Here is a 20,703-nt window from a genome sequence, read left to right on the forward strand (position 1 = left end):
GGATGGCGGGAGACCCCGTGCCGGGCGAGAGTGACGACTGCACTAGACTTTGGCCGGGCGCAGCTGATTGGCTGCTTCAGCTTTCGCTCAGAGACGACGCGCGCTGATTGGTGGAAGCGGGAGCGGAGGGCGGGTGGCAGCGCGGCCCGCCAAAACCTCTCGCGAAGTATCGCGGGAATTCGGCCGGGACGCTCCCCACCCCCCCCCCCGCGGCGCGGAGGATCATGGGAGCCGCCCCCTCACAGGGTCCGTTCCCCCCCCACCCCCAAATCACAAACAAAACGAGGCGCTCGGTAAAACCAGCGACACTTTATTATTAATTATTTAATCTCCTCCCCTTCACCCGGTGTCTTGGACCCCCCCTCCCCGGATCCCCACAATCCGGGACCCCCCAGAGTCCGCGTGTGGGGTCCCAAAGGCCTCGTGGTGGGCACCCCAACACTAGGCTGCGTCCGAGCCCCCCCAAAATCCTCTGCCCGAGCCCCCCCCCACTTCTCCCCAAAACCCCCCTCTAAAGCCCCTGAGGCCACCTGCACCCCAAAATTCCCGCCACCCCCAAAATCTTCCATCCCCAGCCCATTGTACCCCCGACCTTGTTCCACCCCAAATCTCTCCTCTCCCATTCTGGGGGGCTCAGAACCTCTGGGGGGGACTCGGGGTCTCGGGAGGGACAGGGGCTGTGCTGCCCACCCCCCCCACACCCCAAATCCTCCACCCCAAGAGCCCCCAGAATCGCTAAGGGGGGCTCCCAGTCCCAATTCCAGGGCTCTGGACCCCTCTCAGAGATTTTGGGGGCTCTTGAGGAGGGGCAGAAGACGGGAGATGGGTTTGGGGGTGTCCCCCTGGCATTTCAGGGGGTTCCCAGTCCTTTTTGGGGTCCCTCCAGGAAGGACGGGGGGTGATGCTGGGGGGGGTGTTGGGGGCAGACTGGCGGGGTGGCTTCGATGCTGGCACAGGGGGACCCTGGAGACCCCAAAGAGGACACAGGAAACTCCAGGGCACACTCAGGACCCCCCACACCTGCAGATTTTGGGGTTCCCTACGACCCCTTTTTGGGTTCTCCGCACGTGCGCCAGCACTCCCAGGTGGGCTGGGGTCTGGGGAGGGATTTTGGGGTTTTTGGGGATCCCTACGACCCTTTTCGGGGTCTCCTGAGGAAAGGCAGGGGGGGCCACTGGGTCTCCCAGCTATTTTTGGGCTCCCTAAAAGCTTTGGAGCAGCCCCAGAGGACTCTTCCCGCGGTCTGTTGACAACGGTGTGGCTGCAGCCGGGGCAGGTCTGGGCTGGGATTTTGGGCTTTTTGGGGGATCCCTAGGAACCTTTGCGGGGTCTCTTGAGGAAGGGCAGGGGGTAGGCGCCGGGGGGGGCGCGGGGGCGGCGCGGCTGCACCTGGGACTGAGCCGTGAGCTGCAGTTTGATGGCGCTCGAGTTGACCTTGGCCGCCCGCAGCAGCTCCTTCATCCCCCGCATCTTCTGCGAGCGGAACCGCAGCACCGGCCCCGGGGGGGGCGCGGGCGGGGCCGGCCCGGGGGTCCCCGGGGCCGGGGGTGCCGTGGGAGGGGGCGGCGGGGTCTCCTCGGGGCGGGGGGCACGGGGAGGGGGGCGGCGCTCCCCGGATTTTTTGGGGGTGGGCGGCTCCTCGGGTTTGGATTCGCGGCGGGGGCCGCGGCGGCGGCCGTCACGGGGGTCCTCGGGGCCCCCCAAATCCGCCTCGGGGGGGGCAGGGTCCTCTGAGAGCAGGGTCACCTGCTGGCGCACCTGGGGGGGACGGGGGGGTCACCTGGGAACGCACGGGGGGGACGTCGGGGGGACACAGAGGGGCTCGGAGGGTCACAACAGGAGGCAGGGAGGAACTTGGGAGCCCCCCCAGAGGTTTTTAGGGACCCCAAGGAGGATGTGGGGGAGCCCCCAGAGCACACTCAGGACCCTCTAGATCCCCAGGGATGCCCCAAAGATGAGATGGGGGAACCCACAGCCCACTCAGGACCCTCCAAGGAGGACATTGGGGACCCCCCAGAGCACACTCAGGACCCCCCAAATCCCCAGGGATGCCCCAAAGATGAGATGGGGGAACCCAGAGCCCACTCAGGACCCTCCAAGCAGGACATTGGGGACCCCCCAGAGCACACTCAGGACCCCCCAAATCCCCGGGGGATGCCCCAAAGTGGACACTGGGGACTCCAGAACCCACTCAAGACCCCTCAAACCCCTCCCATGGACGTCAAAGTGACCACGGAACTGGACGAGGAAGGTGGCCCAGCTGCCATGCAGGACGTGGGGGGAGCACCCCTGCCCCCAGGGCCCCCCCAAACCCCCAGGGGACCCCCCAAAAGGCCTCACCTGGCCATCGAAGCGGCCGAGGGACTGCACGAGGAAGGTGGCCCAGCCCACGTGCAGGACGGGCGTGGGGCTCCCCTCCTCCCACCTGCAGATGCCGTCGTAGAACCGCAGCAGGTGAGCGAAGCACTCGGGGTCCTGCAGGGCTGGGAGACCCCCGGGGGCCCCCTGCAGACCCCCCGAGTCAGAAAGGGACCCCCCAAAGGTGTGGGGGGGAACCCCACAAATGGGGGCAAGGGGGGGGACAGGGGCACCACCAGCCCGCCACACTGGGAGCTGGGGGGTGTCTGCCAGCGGGGACCCCCAAATTCAAACCCCTCCAGATGTGGGACTCCCCCTCTAGCACCCCAAAATACCCCCCTACACACAGGTAGGACCCACCCCGTATGTCCTGGGGACATCCCCCCCCACCCCACACATCCCCTTCCCTCCAAACACAGCAGGAAAACCCATCCCGGGCAGGAACCCCCTCCCCCACCCAGCGACCCCCCCAAATCTGGGGGTCCCCAAGTCCAGGCCCCACCTCAGCCCCCGGGGGGGGCTCGGCCGCCGCCTCCTTGAGCAGGTTGGGGATGACATCGTTGGCCACGTCAAAGAACTCCTTGTAGATCTCCTCGTCCTCCCGGCAGTAATTGTAGCTGGGAGGGGGCAGGGGGGGCTTGGGGGGCTGCCCCATGGGCTTGGGGGGCATGCAGGGCTTGGGGGGCTGCCCCATGGGTTTGGGGGGCACGCGGGGCTTGGGGGGCTGCCCCATGGGCTTGGGGGGCATGCAGGGCTTGGGGGGCTGCCCCATGGGTTTGGGGGGCATGCAGGGCTTGGGGGGCTGCCCCATGGGCTTGGGGGGCACGCGGGGCTTGGGGGGCTGCCCCATGGGCTTGGGGGGCATGCAGGGCTTGGGGGGCTGCCCCATGGGTTTGGGGGGCATGCAGGGCTTGGGGGGCTGCCCCATGGGTTTGGGGGGCACACGGGACTTAGGGCGCTTCCCACAAAGGAGAGGGGACCCCAAGAACTCGACTCTGGGTCGGCCCAGGCCACCCACAGCCGTAGGGGGGACATGGACCCCCCCCAAAGTGGGGGCTGGTGACCCCCCAAGGGCCCCCCAAAATCCAGAGCACCCCCCAGCAGCCCCACAGGAGGGAGGGAACTCCCCCCAGCCCAGCTGCAGGGGGTGGAGTGGGACCCCACAGGTACCTCCTAGGACCCCCCCCAGGACCCCCAAATGCCCCCCCAGAGCCCCCCACTCACTCCTGGATGACGGTGGCCGTGTCAGCCCAGGCCTCCAGGGCCTCCTTGACGTTCTTGTTGCGGCAGTGGAAGCCGGCCAGGTACAGGTAGGGGTAGATGTGCTCGTTGTTGTAGTAGGTGCGGGCCGAGTGGATGCCCTGGGGGCGGCAGGGAGGGCTCAGGACACACCTGGGCACACCTGGGCACGCCTCGGAGTCCCCAAAACACCCCCCGCCATGGTCACCTGGTGGTACAGGGTGAGGGGGTCGGGTCTGCCGGGGGTGGGCTCCAGCTCCTCCAGGTCAGCCAGGTTCCCCAGCGCCATGGGGTACCTGTGGGGCAGGTGGGGGGCGGCCCCACGGCGGGTTGGGGGGGGCCCCAGGGCAGCTTGAGGGGCAGCCCCGTGGCGGGTTGGGAGTCCCTCTCACCTGTCCAGGTGCCCCATGTCGTAGAGCAGCCACAGCAGGCGCTGCGGGGGAGAAGAGAGAGAGATTTGGGGGTGCCCCTCAGCTGCCCCACACCTGCCCCAGCCCTGCCCCACACCTGCCCCACACCTGCTGCAGCTGCAGCAGCTCCAGGCTGTCGGTGTGGCCGTCGATGGACGGGTTGATGGCGCACACCATAAACGCCACCTCCATGTGCCGCGTGCAGCGCAGGTACGACCCCTTCAGGTACAGCCAGCTCTGGGGGATGGGGGGGACAGGTGACACAGGTGACATCTCCACCTGTGCCCCATCCCCACACTGACAATGTTGTCTGTCCCAGGGCTTCCCCCTGGAACCCCCCTGGCCCCCTTCCCATCCTTGTCCCCATGGGGACCCCCTGCCCTCGTACCCCTGTGCCCCCATTCCCCCCATCCTCTCAGCCCCGCTCCATCTCCCCACCATCCCCACGAACCCCCCCACTCCCCGTGTCCCTCCGTACCCTCTCGGCCACCCCGGCCTGCACGGGCTGTCCCCGCCTGTCCTCGTTGCCCTTCCCGTGCCAGGTGACCTCAGCGGTCTGGGACCCCCCGGCCCCGAAAGCCACCCAGGCGTGGTCCTCGCTCAGGGCCAGGTGCACGTCCGGCAGCCCCAGCACCTGGCAGGCCCCGACCACGGCGAAGGCCACCCCCGAGCTGTCCAGCTTCGTACCTGGGGGGACACGGCGGGGCTCAGGGGGACACACATCCCCCTCCAAACCCCCCCATCTCCCCCAAGCTGTCCCTCAGGGAGGGGACACAGGCGTGAGGGAACCCCCAGCAGTGACAAAGCTGAAGAAGGACACAATGTCCACCCGGCCCTTGAAGCAGGTGGGACCCCAGGTGGGACCCCAGCCCAACCAACCCCCTCCCATGACCCCCCCCAGGACCCCTCCTCACCCGTGATGAAGCTGAAGAGGGACTGGATGTGAGCCCGGTCCTTGAAGTAGGAGCGGCTGAGGCTGTTCCAGATGACATCGGACACTTTCCGGACGAGGTCCCGGGAGGAGCAGCCGTCGGGCCGGGGGTACAGGGACAGGTCCACGGCCCCCCGGATCTGCGCCGTGAAGCGGGCGTAGAGCGCGGCCACGATGGACAGCTCGGCCACCGGGAAGTACAGCCGGGTCTGGGGGTCCGGCCCGGGCCGAGACTCGAAGGTGAGCCCAGGAACGTTGGTGGGGAGGACGCGGTTGACGGCCAGGAAATGCTCCACGAAGCCCAGGACCAGCGAGAGCAGCACCAGGTCGGGCTCGGGCTGGCGCAGCTCGGCCTCGAAGAGCCGCACCACGGCGGCCACGGAGCGGAGAGGGAACAGCGCCTTCTGCCAGGGCTTCAGCCCCATGGTGGGGCCTGGGGGGGAACGAGGGGTCAGGAGGGGAAATGGGGATTTGGGGGGGTGTGGAATAGAGGGGTTAGAGGGGGAAATGGGGATTCGGGGGGGATGGAATAGAGGGGTTAGAGGGGGATATGGGGATTCGGGGGGGATGGAATAGAGGGGTCGGGGGGGAAATGGGGATTCGGGGCGGGGTGTGGAATAGAGGGGTCGGGGGGGAAATGGGGATTCGGGGGGATGGAATAGAGGGGTTAGAGGGGGATATGGGGATTCGGGGGGGATGGAATAGAGGGGTCGGGGGGGAAATGGGGATTCGGGGCGGGGTGTGGAATAGAGGGGTCGGGGGGGAAATGGGGATTCGGGGGGATGGAATAGAGGGGTCAGGAGGGGAAATGGGGATTCGGGGGGGGTGGAATAGAGGGGTCGGGGGGGAAATGGGGATTCGGGGGGATGGAATAGAGGGGTCGGGGGGAAATGGGGGGGGCTTGAGGGGAGTTATTGGGGGGGACTCGGGGGCTCAATGGAGGGCATAGAGGGGAGCAGGAGCAGCGCCTTCTGCCAGGGATTCAGCCCCATGGTGGGGGAATGGGTGGGGGGTCCCGGGGAAAATGGGGGGGGGGGGTTGCGGGGGGGGTCCCAGGGCACCACAGCCGGGACAAAGCAAGGGGGGGGGAAAACAGCAGCGGCTGGCGGGGCCCGAGCCCGTGGGAGGGACTGAGGGGGGCACAAGGGCAGGGGCGTGTGTGGGGCCGGGGGGCTCACAGGGGCAGAGAGGGGGTCAGGCCTGGGGGGCTGTGAGGGGGACTGGGGGAAGCGTCGCGGACGGACCCGCCCCTTCGCGCAACCCCCAGAGCAGCGGAAACGCTCGGGGACCACCCGAGACCCTCCCCCCAAGGCCCCGCCGCCCCGGTGCCCACCCAGGACCCGCTGAGACCCTCCCCAAGCCGGGTCCTGACACCTCCAAAGCCCTCCCGGTTCCGGGACCCCCGAGCCCCCCCCCGCCCCTCACCGCGGCCGCCGGCGCGGGCAGCGCGGGGCACGACGGGAGTGGGCGGGGCCTGCGCGCGCCGCCGCCCGCGATTGGACGAGCGCCGAGGGTGTGGCCTTTGATGGGCGTGGTCTTAGTGGGCGTGTCGGGGTGGGCGTGGTTTGTGGGCTGGGCGCGAGTGGGCGTGGCCTCGACTTCCTCCAGAATCGCCCCAATTTCACCCCAAATCCCCCCGGTTTCACCCCCAAATCCCCCCAAATGCCCCCGATTTCACCCCCAAATCCTCCCGATTTCACCCCAAATCCCTCCAAATCCACCCCCAAATGCCCCCAATTTCACCCCCAAATCCCCCCAAATGCCCCCAATTTCACCCCCAAATCCCCCCAAATCCACCCCCAAATGCCCCAAATTTCACCCCCAAATCCCCCCGATTTCACCCCCAAATCCCCCCAAATCCACTCCCAAATCCCCCCGATTTCAGCCCCAAATTCCTCCGATTTCACCCCAAATCCACCCCCAAATCCCCCCGATTTCACCCCCAATCGCCCACACATCCCCCCGAATCCTGCCCCAAGTGCCGCGAATTGCCACAATCCCCCCCCAAAATCCCCTCTCTGACCCCCCAAGTGCCCCAAACCCCCTCCCCATCCCCCAAATCCTCCCAAAGTGCCCAAATCTCCAAAATCGCCCCCCCAAATCCCTCCCAGCCCCCACCATCCACGCAGCGGCGCTGGGGCCGTTCCCCCACGTCCTTTATTGGGGTCCGGGGGATCCCGGAGGGTCCCGGGGGGGGGGGCTCAGCGGCGCTGGGGCCGGGCCCGGGTGGTCCCGGGGAGGTCCCGAAGGGTCTCCGGGGGGGGTTTCAGCGGCGCTGGGGCAAGCAGAGCCCCCCCGGGCGGGCCCTGCTGGTCCCGGCTTTGCAGGCGCAGCGGAAGGAGCCGCTCGTGTTGATGCAGCGCTCGCGGGGACAGCGGGGACCCCCCCGGGGGTCCCGACACTCGTCGATATCTGGGACGAGGGGACACACAGGTCAGGGACCCCCGAAATAACCCCCTGGGACTCCCAACGTTCCCCCCATGGAACCCCCAAACTTCCCCCCCCGCGTGGGTCTCGGCATTCATCGATGTCTGGGGGGAACAGGAAGCCCAAAAATACCCCCTGGGACCCCCAAATCCCCCCCTCTTACAAAGCCGCAGCACCCACTGGTGTTGGGGGGCATCGGGGACCCCCAGACCCCCCCTGTGGTCCCCAATATTTAGGGCACCTAGGAATAGATGGGGTCCTGACCCCCTCCCCACCTCCCACCCCTGCAGAGAACCCTGGGTCCCAGGGGGGTTTGGGGGTCACTCAGGGGGGTCCCAGAGGGGGTTTGGGGGGTCTCCATTTTCTGGGGGAGGGGTCTCACCGAGGCAGCGGGTGCGGGTGGGGTCCGGTTGAAAGCCGGGGGGGCACTCGCAGCCCCCCCGGGGGGAGCGGAGGCAGCGGCCGGGGATCCCCCCGGGACAGGGACACTCGGCAGAGTCCTCCTCGGAGCTGTCGTCACCTGGGGGGGGGGCACGGGGGGGTCTGGGGGATCCCAGCTCCAAGGGGTGCAGGGGGGGGTTGGGCTGGGGGTCCTGGTGAAGGGGGTTTAGGGCCAGGTTTGGGGTCTCACGGGGGGGAGGGGACAACGGGTTGGAGGGGCACAAAGCTGAGGTTTGGGGTCCCCAAAGTGGGGGTCTCCGTTCTGAATTTGGGGTCCTGGTGTTGGGGGGTCCCGGGGTGGGATCCCAGGGGGTTTGGGGGTCCTGGGGAGGGGTTGGGGGTGCGGGTTTTGGAGTCCAACCTCTGCGGGGCCCCCCCAGGCCGAGGGGGCTCACGTCCCAGAAGGAATTGCTCTCGCTCTGCAAGGGGGGGCACGGCAGGCCTGGGGGGGACCCCCATGTCAGCCCCTGCCCCTCCGAGTACCCCCCGCCCCCAGAACCCTCAACAGCTCCTCCAGATCCCATAGAGACCCCCCCCCATCAACCCATGGGGACTGCCCCCAGCTCCCAGAGACCCCCAGATCCCATCGGGACCCCCCAGGCACATCCCATCCAAAATCCCCCCATCCCACCCAGGATCCCCTCAACTCCCCCCTTATCCCCTCGACCCCCCCTGTCCTCCCCAGGACCCCCCCTAGCCCCACCCCAGAGACCCCAAATCCCCCCTAGGACCCTGCAGCCCTCCCCAAACCCCTCCAGGACACCCTCATCCCCCCCCCCCCCCCGACTCCCCGCGATCACCTGGGGGCCGGGGGGGGCAGGGCCGGCAGTGGGGGCCCCAGCCGGCCCCCCCCCGGCAGCAGCACTCGTCCAGCGTGAGGGGGCCCCCCCCGAGGGGCGCCCCGCAGACCCCCTCGTCCCCCCGCCGCTGCCAGCACACGTCCCGCCGCTCCGGGGGGGGCCGGTCCGGCGGGGGGGGGCGTTCTGCGGGTACGGGGTGGGGAAACACAGGTCAGGAACCTTCAAACCCCTCCCCATAGACCCCCCAAATTTCCACACACACACCCCTCCCTCCCCCAAAATTCCGGCAATCATCGATATCTGGGGGGGGGGCTCCCCTGGATGCGTCCCTTGCACAGCCACCCCCACCCCCCCCCCCCGCACAACCCCGGCCCCCCCGGGGGTCTCCCCGTGCCCGGGGGGCTCTCACCGTGCCCGAGGGGCTCTCACCGTGCCCGGGGGCAGGGACGCAGCGCCGCAGCCCCCGGTAGTCCCTTGCACTCCCACCCCCTCCATACCCACCGCGGTCCCTCAGGGGGTCTCAATGTGCCCGGGGGGGGGGGTCTCAGCATGCCTGGGGGGGGCTCTCCCGATGCTCGGGGGGGTCTCACCGTGCTCGGGGGCGGGGAGGCAGCGCCGCAGCCCCGGGTGGTACCGCGCCCCCGGCCCGCAGGTGCAGCGGAAGGAGCCGCGCGTGTTCTCGCACGCCCCGTCCACGCAGTTCGACTCGTCCAGACACTCGTCCACGTCTGGGGAGGGGGCGACGGGGGGGGGGGGGTTCTGGGGGACCCTCAGGCAGAGCGAGCGTCCCCCAAAATCCCCGGGACCCGCAAGGAACGCGGGGATCCCCAGGAACACCCACAGGGACCCCCCAACGCCGCCAGGACCTGCAGGGACCCCCCCCCAACACCTCAGGGACCCCCCCCCCCCCCCAAACACCCCAGAATCCCCAGCAGCCCCAAGGATCCTCCACTACGCCAGGGACCCCCAAACACCCCAGGTTGCTTCTGGAACCCGCTGCTCGCTCCCCATGACCCCCCATGGCCCCCAGCCCCCCCCGGGGACCCCCGCGGGACCCCCCCTCACCCAGGCACTGCCGCAGGGCGCTGTCGTAGTCGAAGCCGGCCTTGCAGTAGCACTCGTAGCCCGGCTGGGTGTTCACGCACTTGCCCCCCTTGCAGATCTCGTCCCCGAAGAGCCCGCACTCATCGATGTCTGCGGGGCCGGAGGGGGGGGGGGGGGACAGCGACATCAGGGTCAGACTCCCCCCCCCTCGGAGACGCGCGGGGACCCTCGGGACAGAGAGGGACCCGCAGGGGACAGGGACACCGCGGTGGGGGGGGTCTCACCCCGGTGTGCCGGGACCCCGTAGTCGAGGCCGTTGTCGTCCTGGATGAAGCCCCTCCCGTCGGGACAGAGCGCCACGAACTCGGCTGGGGGGGCAGAAAAAAAGGTCAAGGAGGGGGTGGGGAAACCACCCTCGGAACCCCCAGACCACCACCGGGGACCCCCCCCCCCCCCGCCCCTGCTGTCCCCAAACCGCTGCCGGGGACCCCCCGTTTTATCAGGACAGAGCGCCACGAACTCTGCTGGGGAGGGGGGGGGGCAACCCCCGGCCCCCCAAAAAGGGGGTGGCAATGGAGTCACACCTGGCTGGGGACACCCAAACCCCACTCCCGAACCCCCTCCCGTACCCGAGGTGGGGAGGGGGCAGGGGTACACCTCGCACAGGTCCCCCCACCCTGCCCCCACGGAGCAGCAGCACTCCCCCCGGGTCACGTTTGTCCCCAGCACGGCGTCGCAGAACACGGGCAGCTCCAGGCTCAGGTAACACTCCTTGCGGGGGGCGGGGGGCTCCCGCGCTGCGGTGGGGGGGGGACGGCGGACAGGGGGTCAGCGGGGACCTCAGGGAGTCCCCAGAATCCCAGGGATCCCCCCCAGACCCCTCAGAGACCCCCCAGAGCCGTTAGAGCCTCAAGGATCCCCCCCCGAACCCCAGGGACCACACAAAGACTCCCCAGAGTCCCAGGGACGTCCCCCCCCCCCCAGAGACCCAAGGACCCCCGCCCAGAAATCCCTCACCCTCTCCTGAGCTCCAGGGGTGTCCCAGAGACACCCCCTCCCCCCCACACCCCCAGGGACACCCCGGAGCCTCTTGTGCACTCCCAGGGACCCCCACCCCCCCAAAATCCCAGGGATTCCCCAGAATCCGCCCCCGCCCCCCCCAGGCTCTCAGGGCTCCCCCCCGCCCCCATTCTTTCCAGGGACCCTCCAGAGGCACCCCACATTCCCGTGCCCCCCCCCCCCGCGCCCCCGGCCCCCCCTCACGGAGGCAGCGGCGCCCGTCGGGGCCGGGGGCGAATCCGGGGGGGCAGCGGCAGCTGAAGGAGCCCTCGAGGTTGGTGCAGGTGCCCGGGGGGGGGCACAGCCCCGGGTCCAGCGCGCACTCGTCGATGTCTGGAGGCGGGGGGCGGAATTTAAGGGGGGGGCTCGTGCGGCACACGGGGGTACCCCCAAAGATCCCCCCCCAGGGACCCCCCGGCCCCTCCCCGTCGCATGATGGGGGGGGGTTGGTCTCGGCACACCCACCCTGGCAGCGGTGGTCGCGCATATCCGGGGGTGTTATGGGGGTGCGGGGGCTGTTTTGGGGGTGTTTTGGGGGTTTATTTTGGGGGGGGGTCTCCACACACTCACCCTGGCAGCGCCGGCCGTGCACCAGCGCGTACCCGGGGGGGGCGGGTTATGGGGCGGGAGGGTTGTTTGGGGGGGTCAGTGGGGTCTGAGGGGGTCTCGGGTGTGGGGGGCTGTTTTGGGGGGGTCAGTGGGGTCTGAGGGGGTCTCGGGTGTGGGGGGCTGTTTTGGGGGGGGTCTCGGGGGTCTCCACACTCACCCTGGCAGCGCCGGCCGTGCACCAGCGCGTACCCGGGGGGGCACAGGCACCGGTACGACCCCGCCGTGTTCACGCAGTCCCCCCCCACGCAGGCGGCCGCGAATTCGCACTCATCGATATCTGGGGGGGAAAGACGGGACCCTCATGTGCGGGACCCCCCCCAAACCCAGACAACACCCCCGGATCCACTCCTAGACCTGGAAACCCCCCCAGAGCCCCCCCCAGACCCCACTGACCTCCCACATGTCCAAACCCCCAGACCCCCCCGGACTCCTCAGCCCCCCCCCCCCCCCATAGCTCCCCCAGATTTGGGGGTACCTTGACAGCGGGGGGGGTCCCGCGCCGGCTGCAGCCCGGGGGGGCACTGGCACTTGTAGGATCCGGGGGTGTTGACGCAGCTCCCCCCGGGGCAAAGCCCCCCAGCCTCGCACTCGTTCACGTCTGGGGGACCCCCGTCAGCGCCCAACCCTGGGTGCGGCTCTGGGGGGGTCCAGGGAGGGGGGTGGGGGCCCTGGGGGGTCCTGGGTGGGGGTCTGGGGGGTCCGAGGAGGGGGGGGAAGGCACAAGATGGGAGTAGGGATGGGGCTCTCGAGGGGGACTTGGTTGGGGACCCAGGGTGGGGGGCGTGTGGATATCGGGGAGGGGGTCCCCAAGAGGGGGGTCTCAGATAAAGGCGTCTCCAGGAAAAGGGGTCTCCAGAGGTTCCATGAGGGTTTGCAAGGGTCCCAGGGATTTTGGGGATTCAGGGGGGGTTTTGGGGGCGTCCCAGGGGATTTAGGGGGGTCCCGAGGGGGGTCCCTGGGGGTGCTGACCGAGGCAGGCGCCGTTGAGGCCGCGGAAGCCGGGGGGGCAGGGGGTGCACACGAAGCCCCCGGGTTGGTTCTCACACTTGGAGTCGGGGCACGTCCCCACATCCAGGCACTCGTTGATGTCTGGGGGGGTGGCAGGGGGGGACATTGGGGACATCAGGGGACACGGGGGTGCACGGGGGGGGAACCCCCACGGCATCCTGGACTACGGGCTCACCACTCCAGGGTGCCCCGTCCCCGTCCCTGGTGTCTTTGTGTCCCCATCCCTGTGTCCCCACCCCCATCCCGATGTCCCCCGTGTCACCTTCGCAGAGCGGTGGCCGCGAGCCCTTGCGCCGGTAGCCCGGGTGGCACTCGCACTTGTAGTGGCCCGGCACGTTGGAGCAGGTGCCACCGTCCCCGCACACGTCACCCTTGGCACACTCGTCGATGTCTGCGGGGACACGCGGGGGTCACTGGCCCTGTCCCCAAGCCCGGGCAGTGTCCCCATCCCGTGTCCCCAAGCCCGGGCAGTGTCCCCATCCCCATCCCGTGTCCCCAACTCCGGGCGGTGTCCCCAACCCTGTCCAGTCCCCAACCCTGTCCTGCATCCCGGACAATGTCCCCAACCCCGTCCCGTGTCCCCAACCCTGTCCTGCATCCCGGACAATGTCCCCAACCCTGTCCAGTCCCCACCCCTGTCCTGCATCCCGGACAATGTCCCCAACCCCGTCCCGTGTCCCCAACCTCACCCACCGCCCCAACCTCCTGTGTCCCTTGTCCCTACGCCTTCCCCACGTCCCCTGTGCCCCCACGCAGGGTTAACCCTGACCCATCCCCGCCGTGTCCCCAGGTCCCTGTGTCGCCCCCCCGTTGTCCCCTTCCCCCCCGTACCTGCGCAGGTGCGCAGCCCCTTGTGCAGGCGCAGCTGGAACCCGCGGTGACAGTGACACGTGTAGGACCCACCCGTGTTCATGCAGACCCCGCGCCCGGCCCCGCACGGCTCCGTCTCGCACTCGTTCACATCTGCACACGCGTGTCACCGCGTGTCACCGCGTGTGCCACCCCGGGACCCCCCCCCGCATCCCCGCACGGCTCCGTCTCGCACTCGTCCATTGTCAGGACGCGTCACCGCGCGTGTGACACTCCCCGTGCCACCACACACACCCCGTATCCCCGTCCGCCCCCCGTACCCCCCCCCGTGTCCCCTGTCCCACGTGTGACCCCCCCTCCCGGCCGTGTACCCCATTCTCCCCGCCCCCCCGTGGCCCCCGTGGCCCCGTGGCCCCGGTACCGGTGCAGTAGCGGCGCTGCGGGTGCCAGCGGTACCCCGGGAAGCAGAGGCAGCTGTACCCCCCCGGGCCCATCACGCACTCCCCGGGGCCGCAGATGTTCCGGTTCAGTTTGCACTCGTCTGTCTCTGGGGGGCACAGGGGAAGGGAGGGTCCCAGCAGGGTCCCAGAGAGATTTTGGGGTGATCCCAGAAGGTTTGGGTGGTCCCAAGGGGTCCCACAGGAGCTTTGGGAGTGTTGGAGGGGGGTCCCAAGGGGATCTTGGGGGGTTCAAGGGTAGGTCCCAGGGGGCTCTGGGTGTCTTGGGGGGATCCCCGGGGGTCTCAGTGGGTCTTGAGGGGTCCCAGGGAGTCTGGAGGTCCCAGAGAGATTGGGGGGATCGCAAGGGGGGACCCGGGGGGATGTTGGGGGTCCCAGGGGGTTGTTGGAGGTCCTAGGGCTCCCGGGGGGAGTTTAGGGCGTTCCAAAGGTCCCAGGGCGTTCCAGGGGCATTCCAGGGCGTGTTGGGGGTGCCGGGGGGTGCCGGGGGTCCCTCACCGGTGACCTGGGTGGGCGCGATCTCGGCGGCGCTGCGCGTGAGCTGCTCCGGGGGCAGCCGCCACAGCGGGGCCGGCGTGGGCCGGGCCACCAGCGCTGGGGACACGGCGTGGGACGAGGCCGGGGAGGGGGACACTGCCCCGCCCCCGCGCTCGCCCCCCCTCGCCCCACCCCGTCCCTGTCCCATCTTTGCCCTCATTCTCGTCCCCAAACTGTCCCCAACCCCTCCTGGTCCTCACGGCCGCCCCCGTTCCCTTCTTCATCCCGGTGCGTGTCCCCGAACTGTCCCCGAACTGTCCCCAAACTGTCGCCGCCGCCATCCCCCGCCCGGTGTCCCCCCCCCGCCCCCGCCTCAGCCCCTCCATGTCCCCGTCCCCTGCCCCCCTCCCGTGTCCCCCCCCCTCTTTACCGGGGTACCGGGGGGGGTCGCTGCTCCCCGGGGGCTGCTCCAGACCCTGCTCCTCCGAGGGGCTCCCGAACGCCGGCAGCTGGGGGGGGACAGCGATGTCCCCTCTGTCCCCTCCGCCCCTCGCCCCCCCCCCTGCCCCCCCAGTCCCCCCGTGACACCTCCCAGCCCCCCCAGCCCCTCCATGCCCCCCCCGACCCCCTGAGACCCCCCCCCAGGCCCTCCCCGTCATGCTTGTCCCTCCCGCGTCCCCCCCCCCCGCCATGTCCCCCCCTCCCCCCCACACTCACCATGGCCGGGGGGGTCACAGCTGCGGGGGGAGGGGGCGCTGAGACCCCAAACTGACCCCCCCACCGTGGGGCGGGGGGGGGACACACAAAACAGGGGGTCAGGGGGGGTCCGGGGTCGTGGGAGGGGGGGAAAGGGACATGGGGGAGACACTTGGGGGGGGGGATGAGGGAATGGGGGGCACGAGAGGGACAGGGGACATGGGGGGGGACACAGCGATGGGGGGGCACAGAGGGTTTAGGGGGACCTGGGGTGTCACAGGGACATGGGAGGGGGGGTCACAGGGACATGGGGGGACCCGGGGGATACGGGGGGGGGGGCGGCACAGGGAGGGGCCATGGGAGTCCAGGGGGACACAGGACCCCCCCAGGGACATGGGGAGAGGGGACAAGGACTGGGTGGGGGGCACACAGCGACTGGGGGGGGGACATGTGGGGCACGGAGTGAGGTGGGGGGCGGGGACACTCGGGAGGTGCCCGACCTGGCGGCGGGGGGGCGTCGGGCGGCACCGGGCTGGGGGCGGGCGGGGGGGGCCGGGGCGGCCGCTCGGGGGTCCCGTCGGGGTGGATGTGGAGCGTGAAGTCGCTCTCGCCCTGGATCGTCAGGGTCTGGTGGGACGTGAGGACGTGGTAGCCCTTCCCCGCCGGACAGATGGCCTTGAACGCGGCTGGGGGGCACGGGGGGGGGGCAGGTGGGCGGTCAGTGGGGTGGACACCCCCAAACCGCGCTGGGACCCACCCAGCTGCCCCCAGCCCCCAAACGCGGCCGCGGCTCTCCCTGCATGGGGAGGGGCCGGGCAGATTTTGGGAGGGGAGGGGGGCCCAAACTGGGCTGGGATCCCCAGAGTGCCCACGCCCCCCCCCCCAAAATGGAGCTGTCAGGGTGGCAGCGGCCCCCCCCAAGCCCCCAGCCCCCCCAACCCCCTCCCGGACCCCTCCCCAGACCCACAAACCGGCGCCGGTGCCATCGGGAGGGGCAGCGCTGGGAGCCGCCCCCCCAAAGCCCCCCCAGACCCCCGTACCGGTGCCGTCGGGGGGGCAGCGCTGGCAGCGGCCCCCCCAGGCCTTGCCCACGCTGCAGCAGCACGTCCGGCGGGTCAGGCGGGTGGGCAGGGGGTGCTGGCACTGCTGCGACCCCGACACCAGCCGGAAGCACAGACCCCGCTCCTCACCCGGCTCCGCTGCGGGACGGGACGGGGGGGGGTCAGCATCCTCGGAGACCCTTCCCCAAAAACCCTCAAAACCCCAGAGAACTCCCCAGAGCCCTCCAGACACCCCCAAAACCCCAAAGAGCCCCAAAACCCCGTAGACACCGCACAGACTCTGCTCGCCCGGCTCTGCTGGGGAGGGGGGAAGGCAGAGCAGGACCCTCAGAGACCCCTCCCCAGGGACCCCCAAAACCCCAGAGCCCCCCCCATCCCTTCAGCCATCCCCATATGCAGCCACTGGCTCCGCGAGGGTCCCAGGACCCCCCGGACCCCCAAGACCTCCAGGACCCCCAGGACCCCCCCGTGCCCCCCGCCCCGTACGCAGGCACTGGCTCTGCGAGGGTCCCAGGACCCCCCGGACCCTCAGGACCCCCAGGACCCTTCCGTGCCCCCCGCCCCATACGCAGGCACTGGCTCTGCGAGGGTCCCAGGACCCCCAGGACCACCCCCGCGCCCCCCGCCCCGTACGCAGGCACTGGCTCCTCGAGGGTCCCAGGACGTGCCCGGCCGAGCAGGAGCAGCGGAAGCTGCCCTGGGTGTTGCGGCACTCGCCGGGCTGGCACACGCCGGGCAGGGCGCACTCGTTAATGTCTGGGACAGGTAGAGCGCACCTGAGCCAGGTGGGAGCGCACCTGAGCTCCACCCCCGGCCCCCCCCCCTACCCCCCACCCCCGAACTCCGCGGGCACAGAGCGCTCGATGTCTGTGCCAGGCGTGGCACAGGTGTGGCACAGGTAGAGCACACCTGGCACGTGTGGCACAGGTGTGGCACAGGTATGAACACCCCCCCCCCACACACACACACGCACACCTGGCCCCGCGCAAGCCCCTCGCACACCTCCCACACACCCCTTGCACACTCACGCGTGTCCCCCCGCACCCTCCCGTGTCCCCCTTGATGCCCCCCCGTGCCCCCCGTGCCCCCCGTGCCCCCCTTACCCTGGCAGTGGGAGCTGTTGAGGCGTTTGTAGCCCTGGGGACAGTCCCCCCCGCGCTCCCCCCGCGCCGCCTTCGGGGACCCCGACCCTGCAACGACCCCCGCACCCCCCGTCACCCCCAGAGCCGGGGGGGGCAGCGGGGGAGGGTCCGGACGCTGGAGGGGGGGGGCGTGGCAGTGCCAGGGGGTCCCTGAGGTGAGGGGGTCTCGGCTTTAGGCTGGGGGGGGTGGGGGGAAGGAGGTTCCTGGGTTCTGGGGGGGGTCCGGAGGGGTTCCTGGGGGGTCGGGGTCCTCTCCTGGCGTGAGGTGAGGGAGGCTCCTCTGGGGAGGGGGTCGCGGCCACCCGGGTGTTGCTGGGGTGGGGGGGTCCCAGGAGGGCGAGGGGTGCCCCTACAGCTGGGTCCGTGGGGTGGGGGGGTGTTCCTGGCCGGGGGGGGGTCGGGGGGTCCCCGCTCACCCTGCAGGTGGGGGCACTTGTGGCACTTGCTCTGTCCCCAGGCGCTGCCGATGCTGCCGCAGCAATCCTCGAGCTTGGTGAGCCCGGGGAGGGGGTTACTGCCGCACTGGGGGGGGGGGCACGGGGGGGTCAGCACCCCAAAACACCCCCCGAGACCCCAAATTCCACCCGTAACCCCCCCCCCCCCCCCGCACCCCCAGAGACCCCCGGCAGCAGCTCCGGAGCTCGGTGAGCCTGGGGAGGGGTCAGCACCACAAAACACCCCCCGAACCCCTAAAACATCCCCAAAACTCCCAGCCCCCCTGCCCCCCCTGAACCCCCAAAGGTGCCTGGACCCCCAAATCCCCCCGCGCCCCCCGGCCCCCCCCTCACCGAGTGCTTGGGCAGGGTCTCCTGGAAGCAGCGGCCCAGCGGTTTGTGGGTGTGGGGCCGGGGGGGCGCGGGGGGTTTGCTGCCCGCCGGGGGCTGCGCGGGGTGCGCCAGGAGCCCCCCCCCGCCCCGGGGAGCCCCCTCGGGGGGCCGCGGTTCGATGCGATGGACCTGGACCGAGGCCTCGGGGGGGTGATGGACCCGCACGTTCACCAGGGGTGGGGGCACCTGCGCTGGGGGCAGCGGCACCTGGGACCCCCCAAATCCCGAACCCTGGGACGCCCCCGAGTCCCGAAACCCAGAACCGGCACCCTGAAATCCCCGACTGAAATCCCCAAAATTTGGCACCCAACCCCGAGACTCCCCCCAACCCCAAATCCAAGCACCCTGGGACCTCCCCCCCCCCCCCCCCCCCCCAGATCCCAGCACCTGGGACCCTCGGGACCCCCAAACCCAGCACGGACACCTGGGACCCCCCGGCCCGAGTAGGACCCCCCCCATATGGGCACCCCCCAAGCATGGGACGCCCGGAACTCTCTGCCCCCCACGCCCCCCAATATCCCTGAGCCCCCTCAAGCCCCCCCAAATTCCCGAGCACCCCCAGCCCCCCCCGGTACCTTCAGCCGAGTGATGCCCCGGCCCCAGGGGCACGACGAAGGTGGCGTGGCTGACGTGTCCCCCCCCGTGTCCCCCCCCGTGCCCCCCGCCGTGCCCCCCGCCATGGGCTGCCCCGGGGGGGGGCTCGGGGGGGGCCGCCGCCCCCCCGGGGCCATCGGCGATGACCTGGACGGCGTAAACGGCGACCTTGGAGCCCGGGGCGGGGTCGGGAGGGGCGTCGGGGGGCGCGGGGGGGGGCGGAGGGGGGGGTCCCCCCGCACGTCCCCCTCCCGCGGGGACCTGGCAGAAGCGGCCGGTGAAGTTGGGGGGACACAGGCAGTGGGAGCGGGAGCTGCACTGCCCCCCGTTCATGCAGGGCAGGGGACACACCACTGTGGGGAGAGAGACCCCCTGAGACCCCCTGAGACTCCCCCTGAGCCCCCCCAGCCCCCTCTGCTGTCCCCTGCAGGGACCCCCTTTGTCCCAGCCCGGTGCCAGCACAGCCCCATCCCCGCTGTCCCCATTCCCACCTTGTCCCATCCTGTCCCATCTTGTCCCCATCCCGGTGCCCATCTCATGCCCACATTGGCGCTGTCCCCAGCCCTGTCCCCATCCTCATCACGGTGCCGGTGCTGTCCCATCGCTGTCCCCACACCTGAGCCGTCCTGTCCCCACCCTGTCCCCAATCCTGTTCCCCACCTGTCCCATCCTTGTCTCCATGTCCCTGTCCCAGTGTCCCCATGTCACCCACACATTCAGAAGTGCCACCTGGACAGGGTGTCGGCCACGTACCTGTCCCTGTCCCCGTGTCCCCATCCCTGTCCCGGTGCCACTCACCCACTCGAAAGCCGGAGCCCGTCAGGGTGTCCTTGTCCCCGTGTCCCCATCCCCGTCCCCGTGTCCCCATCCCCGTCCCCGTGTCCCCGTCCCTGTCCCCGTGTCCCCATCCCCGTCCCCGTGTCCCCATCCCCGTCCCCGTGTCCCCGTCCCTGTCCCCGTGTCCCCATCCCCGTCCCCGTGTCCCGGTGCCACTCACCCACTCGGAAGCCGGAGCCCGTCAGGGTGTCGGCCGCGTGCCCGTTCTCGCCGATCAGGGTCATGTTGGAGCCGGGCTGGCACGAGTCCCGGCACAGCCCCTTCAGACACGTCCTCCGGCAGATCAGGGGGGCGAAGACCACCTTGAAGCGCTCCCGGGCCACGGCCGCGCCCCCCCCGCGCCCCCCCAGCGCCGCCAGCGCCGCCAGCGCCGCCCACAGCCCCCCCCAGCGCCACATGGTGTCCCCCCCGCACCCCCGGGACCCCCGGCCCCGACCCCGCGACGGGCGAGGGCTCCGGGCCGGACGCTGGGGACCCCTCGGGGGGGGTCCCGGACACTGGGGGCCCGCGGGGGGGCTCGCAGTGGCCTGGGACCCTTGAAAGGGTTCGCGGAGGGCCGGGTCCCCTCCTGGGGGGGGTCGCTGCTGTCTGTCCCCTCTCAAGAGGCTCCCCCCCCGAGAGTGACGCCCAGCCCAGAGGCCGCGGGTCCCCTTTTGGGGGTCTCCGGGCTCCGGGGTCCCCTCGCCGGATGTGGGGTCCCCTCGGGGGGTGTCCCAGAGGCCGGAGCCCCCCTGCCGGACGCTGGGGTGCCCCCCAGGGGTGTCCCGGGCTCCGGGGTCCCCTCGCCGGACACGGGCTGCCCTCGGAGGGGGTGTCCTGGGCACGGGGGTGGGGGGATCCCGCCGGACTCCGGAGTTCCCGCGGCCGCCTGGGATGGCGCTGGGATGGGGGGGAGGGAAGGGGGGGCCCAGGCGGGGGAGGGGGGCGGGGGCCGGGCCCTGGGTCCGCTCCAGGAATTGGGGGGGGGGGCGGGGGGTGGGGGAGGGGAGGAGCCCGGATGGCCGGGCCGGTTCCAGCGTCGGGCACGGCGCGGGGGGGCGGTGGGACGGGAGGGGCGGGACCCCCCAAAACTCTTGGGATTCCTCCGGCGGCGGGAATGGGAACCCCCTGGAGGCCCCCAGGATGCGGGTGCGGGGGTGCTGGGGCCCCCCCAAACTCCTGGGACCACCCGTGGGAGGATGCGGCCCTCCGGAACGCCCCGAGACTCCCCCCCCTCACCCCACGGGGAAATGGGGACCTCCCCCCAAACTCCTGGGACCCCACCATGGGGAGATGGACTCCTCCCCCAAATCCTTGGATCCCCCCCGAACGCCCAAGAGCCCGCACAGGGTGAAGGGGGAGATGGGACCCCCCCCAAACGCTGGGACCCCTCTAAGTGGAAAGGACTCCCCCCCCCAGCACTGAGACCCCCCCATGACGGGGTCTGGGGGGCGAGTGGGACCCCCCCAACCTCAGACTCCCCTTCCAAGGGGGGG

The 20,703-nt window shown here is 70.8% G+C and overlaps 2 protein-coding genes across 3 annotated transcripts; both read right to left on the bottom strand.

Moving 5' to 3' along the window:
- Positions 1-633: 633 nt before the first annotated feature.
- Positions 634-6,387, bottom strand: MEN1 (menin 1). 2 transcript variants are annotated; one of them, XM_082300443.1, is made up of 10 exons: positions 6,364-6,387; positions 4,922-5,371; positions 4,486-4,694; positions 4,116-4,244; positions 3,990-4,030; positions 3,806-3,893; positions 3,583-3,719; positions 2,861-2,975; positions 2,341-2,505; positions 634-1,758 (listed from the first exon to the last, which is right to left on the bottom strand). In XM_082300443.1, exons 2-10 carry the CDS (start codon positions 5,361-5,363, stop codon positions 1,312-1,314), a joined length of 1,773 nt encoding a protein of 590 aa, XP_082156569.1. In that variant the 5' UTR covers positions 5,364-5,371; positions 6,364-6,387; the 3' UTR covers positions 634-1,311. The 2 variants fall into 2 exon arrangements, with proteins under 2 accessions (XP_082156569.1, XP_082156570.1); XM_082300444.1 differs by lacking the exon at positions 4,116-4,244.
- An 817-nt stretch (positions 6,388-7,204) lies between these two features.
- On the bottom strand, positions 7,205-19,507 carry LTBP3 (latent transforming growth factor beta binding protein 3; the record flags this gene model as incomplete). The annotated part of the gene is made up of 25 exons (XM_082300246.1): positions 19,389-19,507; positions 18,373-18,744; positions 17,759-17,988; positions 17,387-17,492; positions 16,932-17,018; positions 16,462-16,584; positions 15,808-15,966; positions 15,268-15,453; positions 14,789-14,808; positions 14,502-14,580; positions 14,093-14,188; positions 13,558-13,683; positions 13,158-13,289; positions 12,589-12,717; positions 12,288-12,407; positions 11,794-11,955; positions 11,476-11,595; positions 10,914-11,042; positions 10,280-10,447; positions 9,935-10,018; positions 9,672-9,800; positions 9,197-9,334; positions 8,607-8,789; positions 7,748-7,885; positions 7,205-7,350 (listed from the first exon to the last, which is right to left on the bottom strand). The coding sequence occupies exons 1-25, from the start codon at positions 19,450-19,452 to the stop codon at positions 7,205-7,207; spliced, it is 3,426 nt and encodes a 1,141-aa protein (XP_082156372.1). The 5' UTR covers positions 19,453-19,507.
- Positions 19,508-20,703: the final 1,196 nt, after the last annotated feature.

This window comes from Coloeus monedula, assembly GCF_965178545.1.
Source record: "Coloeus monedula genome assembly, chromosome: 39".
Classification (NCBI taxonomy): Eukaryota; Metazoa; Chordata; class Aves; order Passeriformes; family Corvidae; genus Coloeus; species Coloeus monedula.

What these genes read in the sequence shown, in the direction of transcription:
- MEN1 (XM_082300443.1), bottom strand. Translation starts at nt 5,363, where the DNA reads ATGGGGCTGAAGCCCTGGCAGAAGGCGCTGTTCCCTCTCCGCTCCGTG. An exon ending in CCTCTTCAGCTTCATCACGG is followed by an intron (nt 4,695 to 4,921) that starts GTGAGGAGGGGT and finishes GTGTCCCCCCAG; the next exon opens with GTACGAAGCTGGACAGCTCG. An exon ending in GACATGGGGCACCTGGACAG is followed by an intron (nt 3,894 to 3,989) that starts GTGAGAGGGACT and finishes CCTGCCCCACAG; the next exon opens with GTACCCCATGGCGCTGGGGA.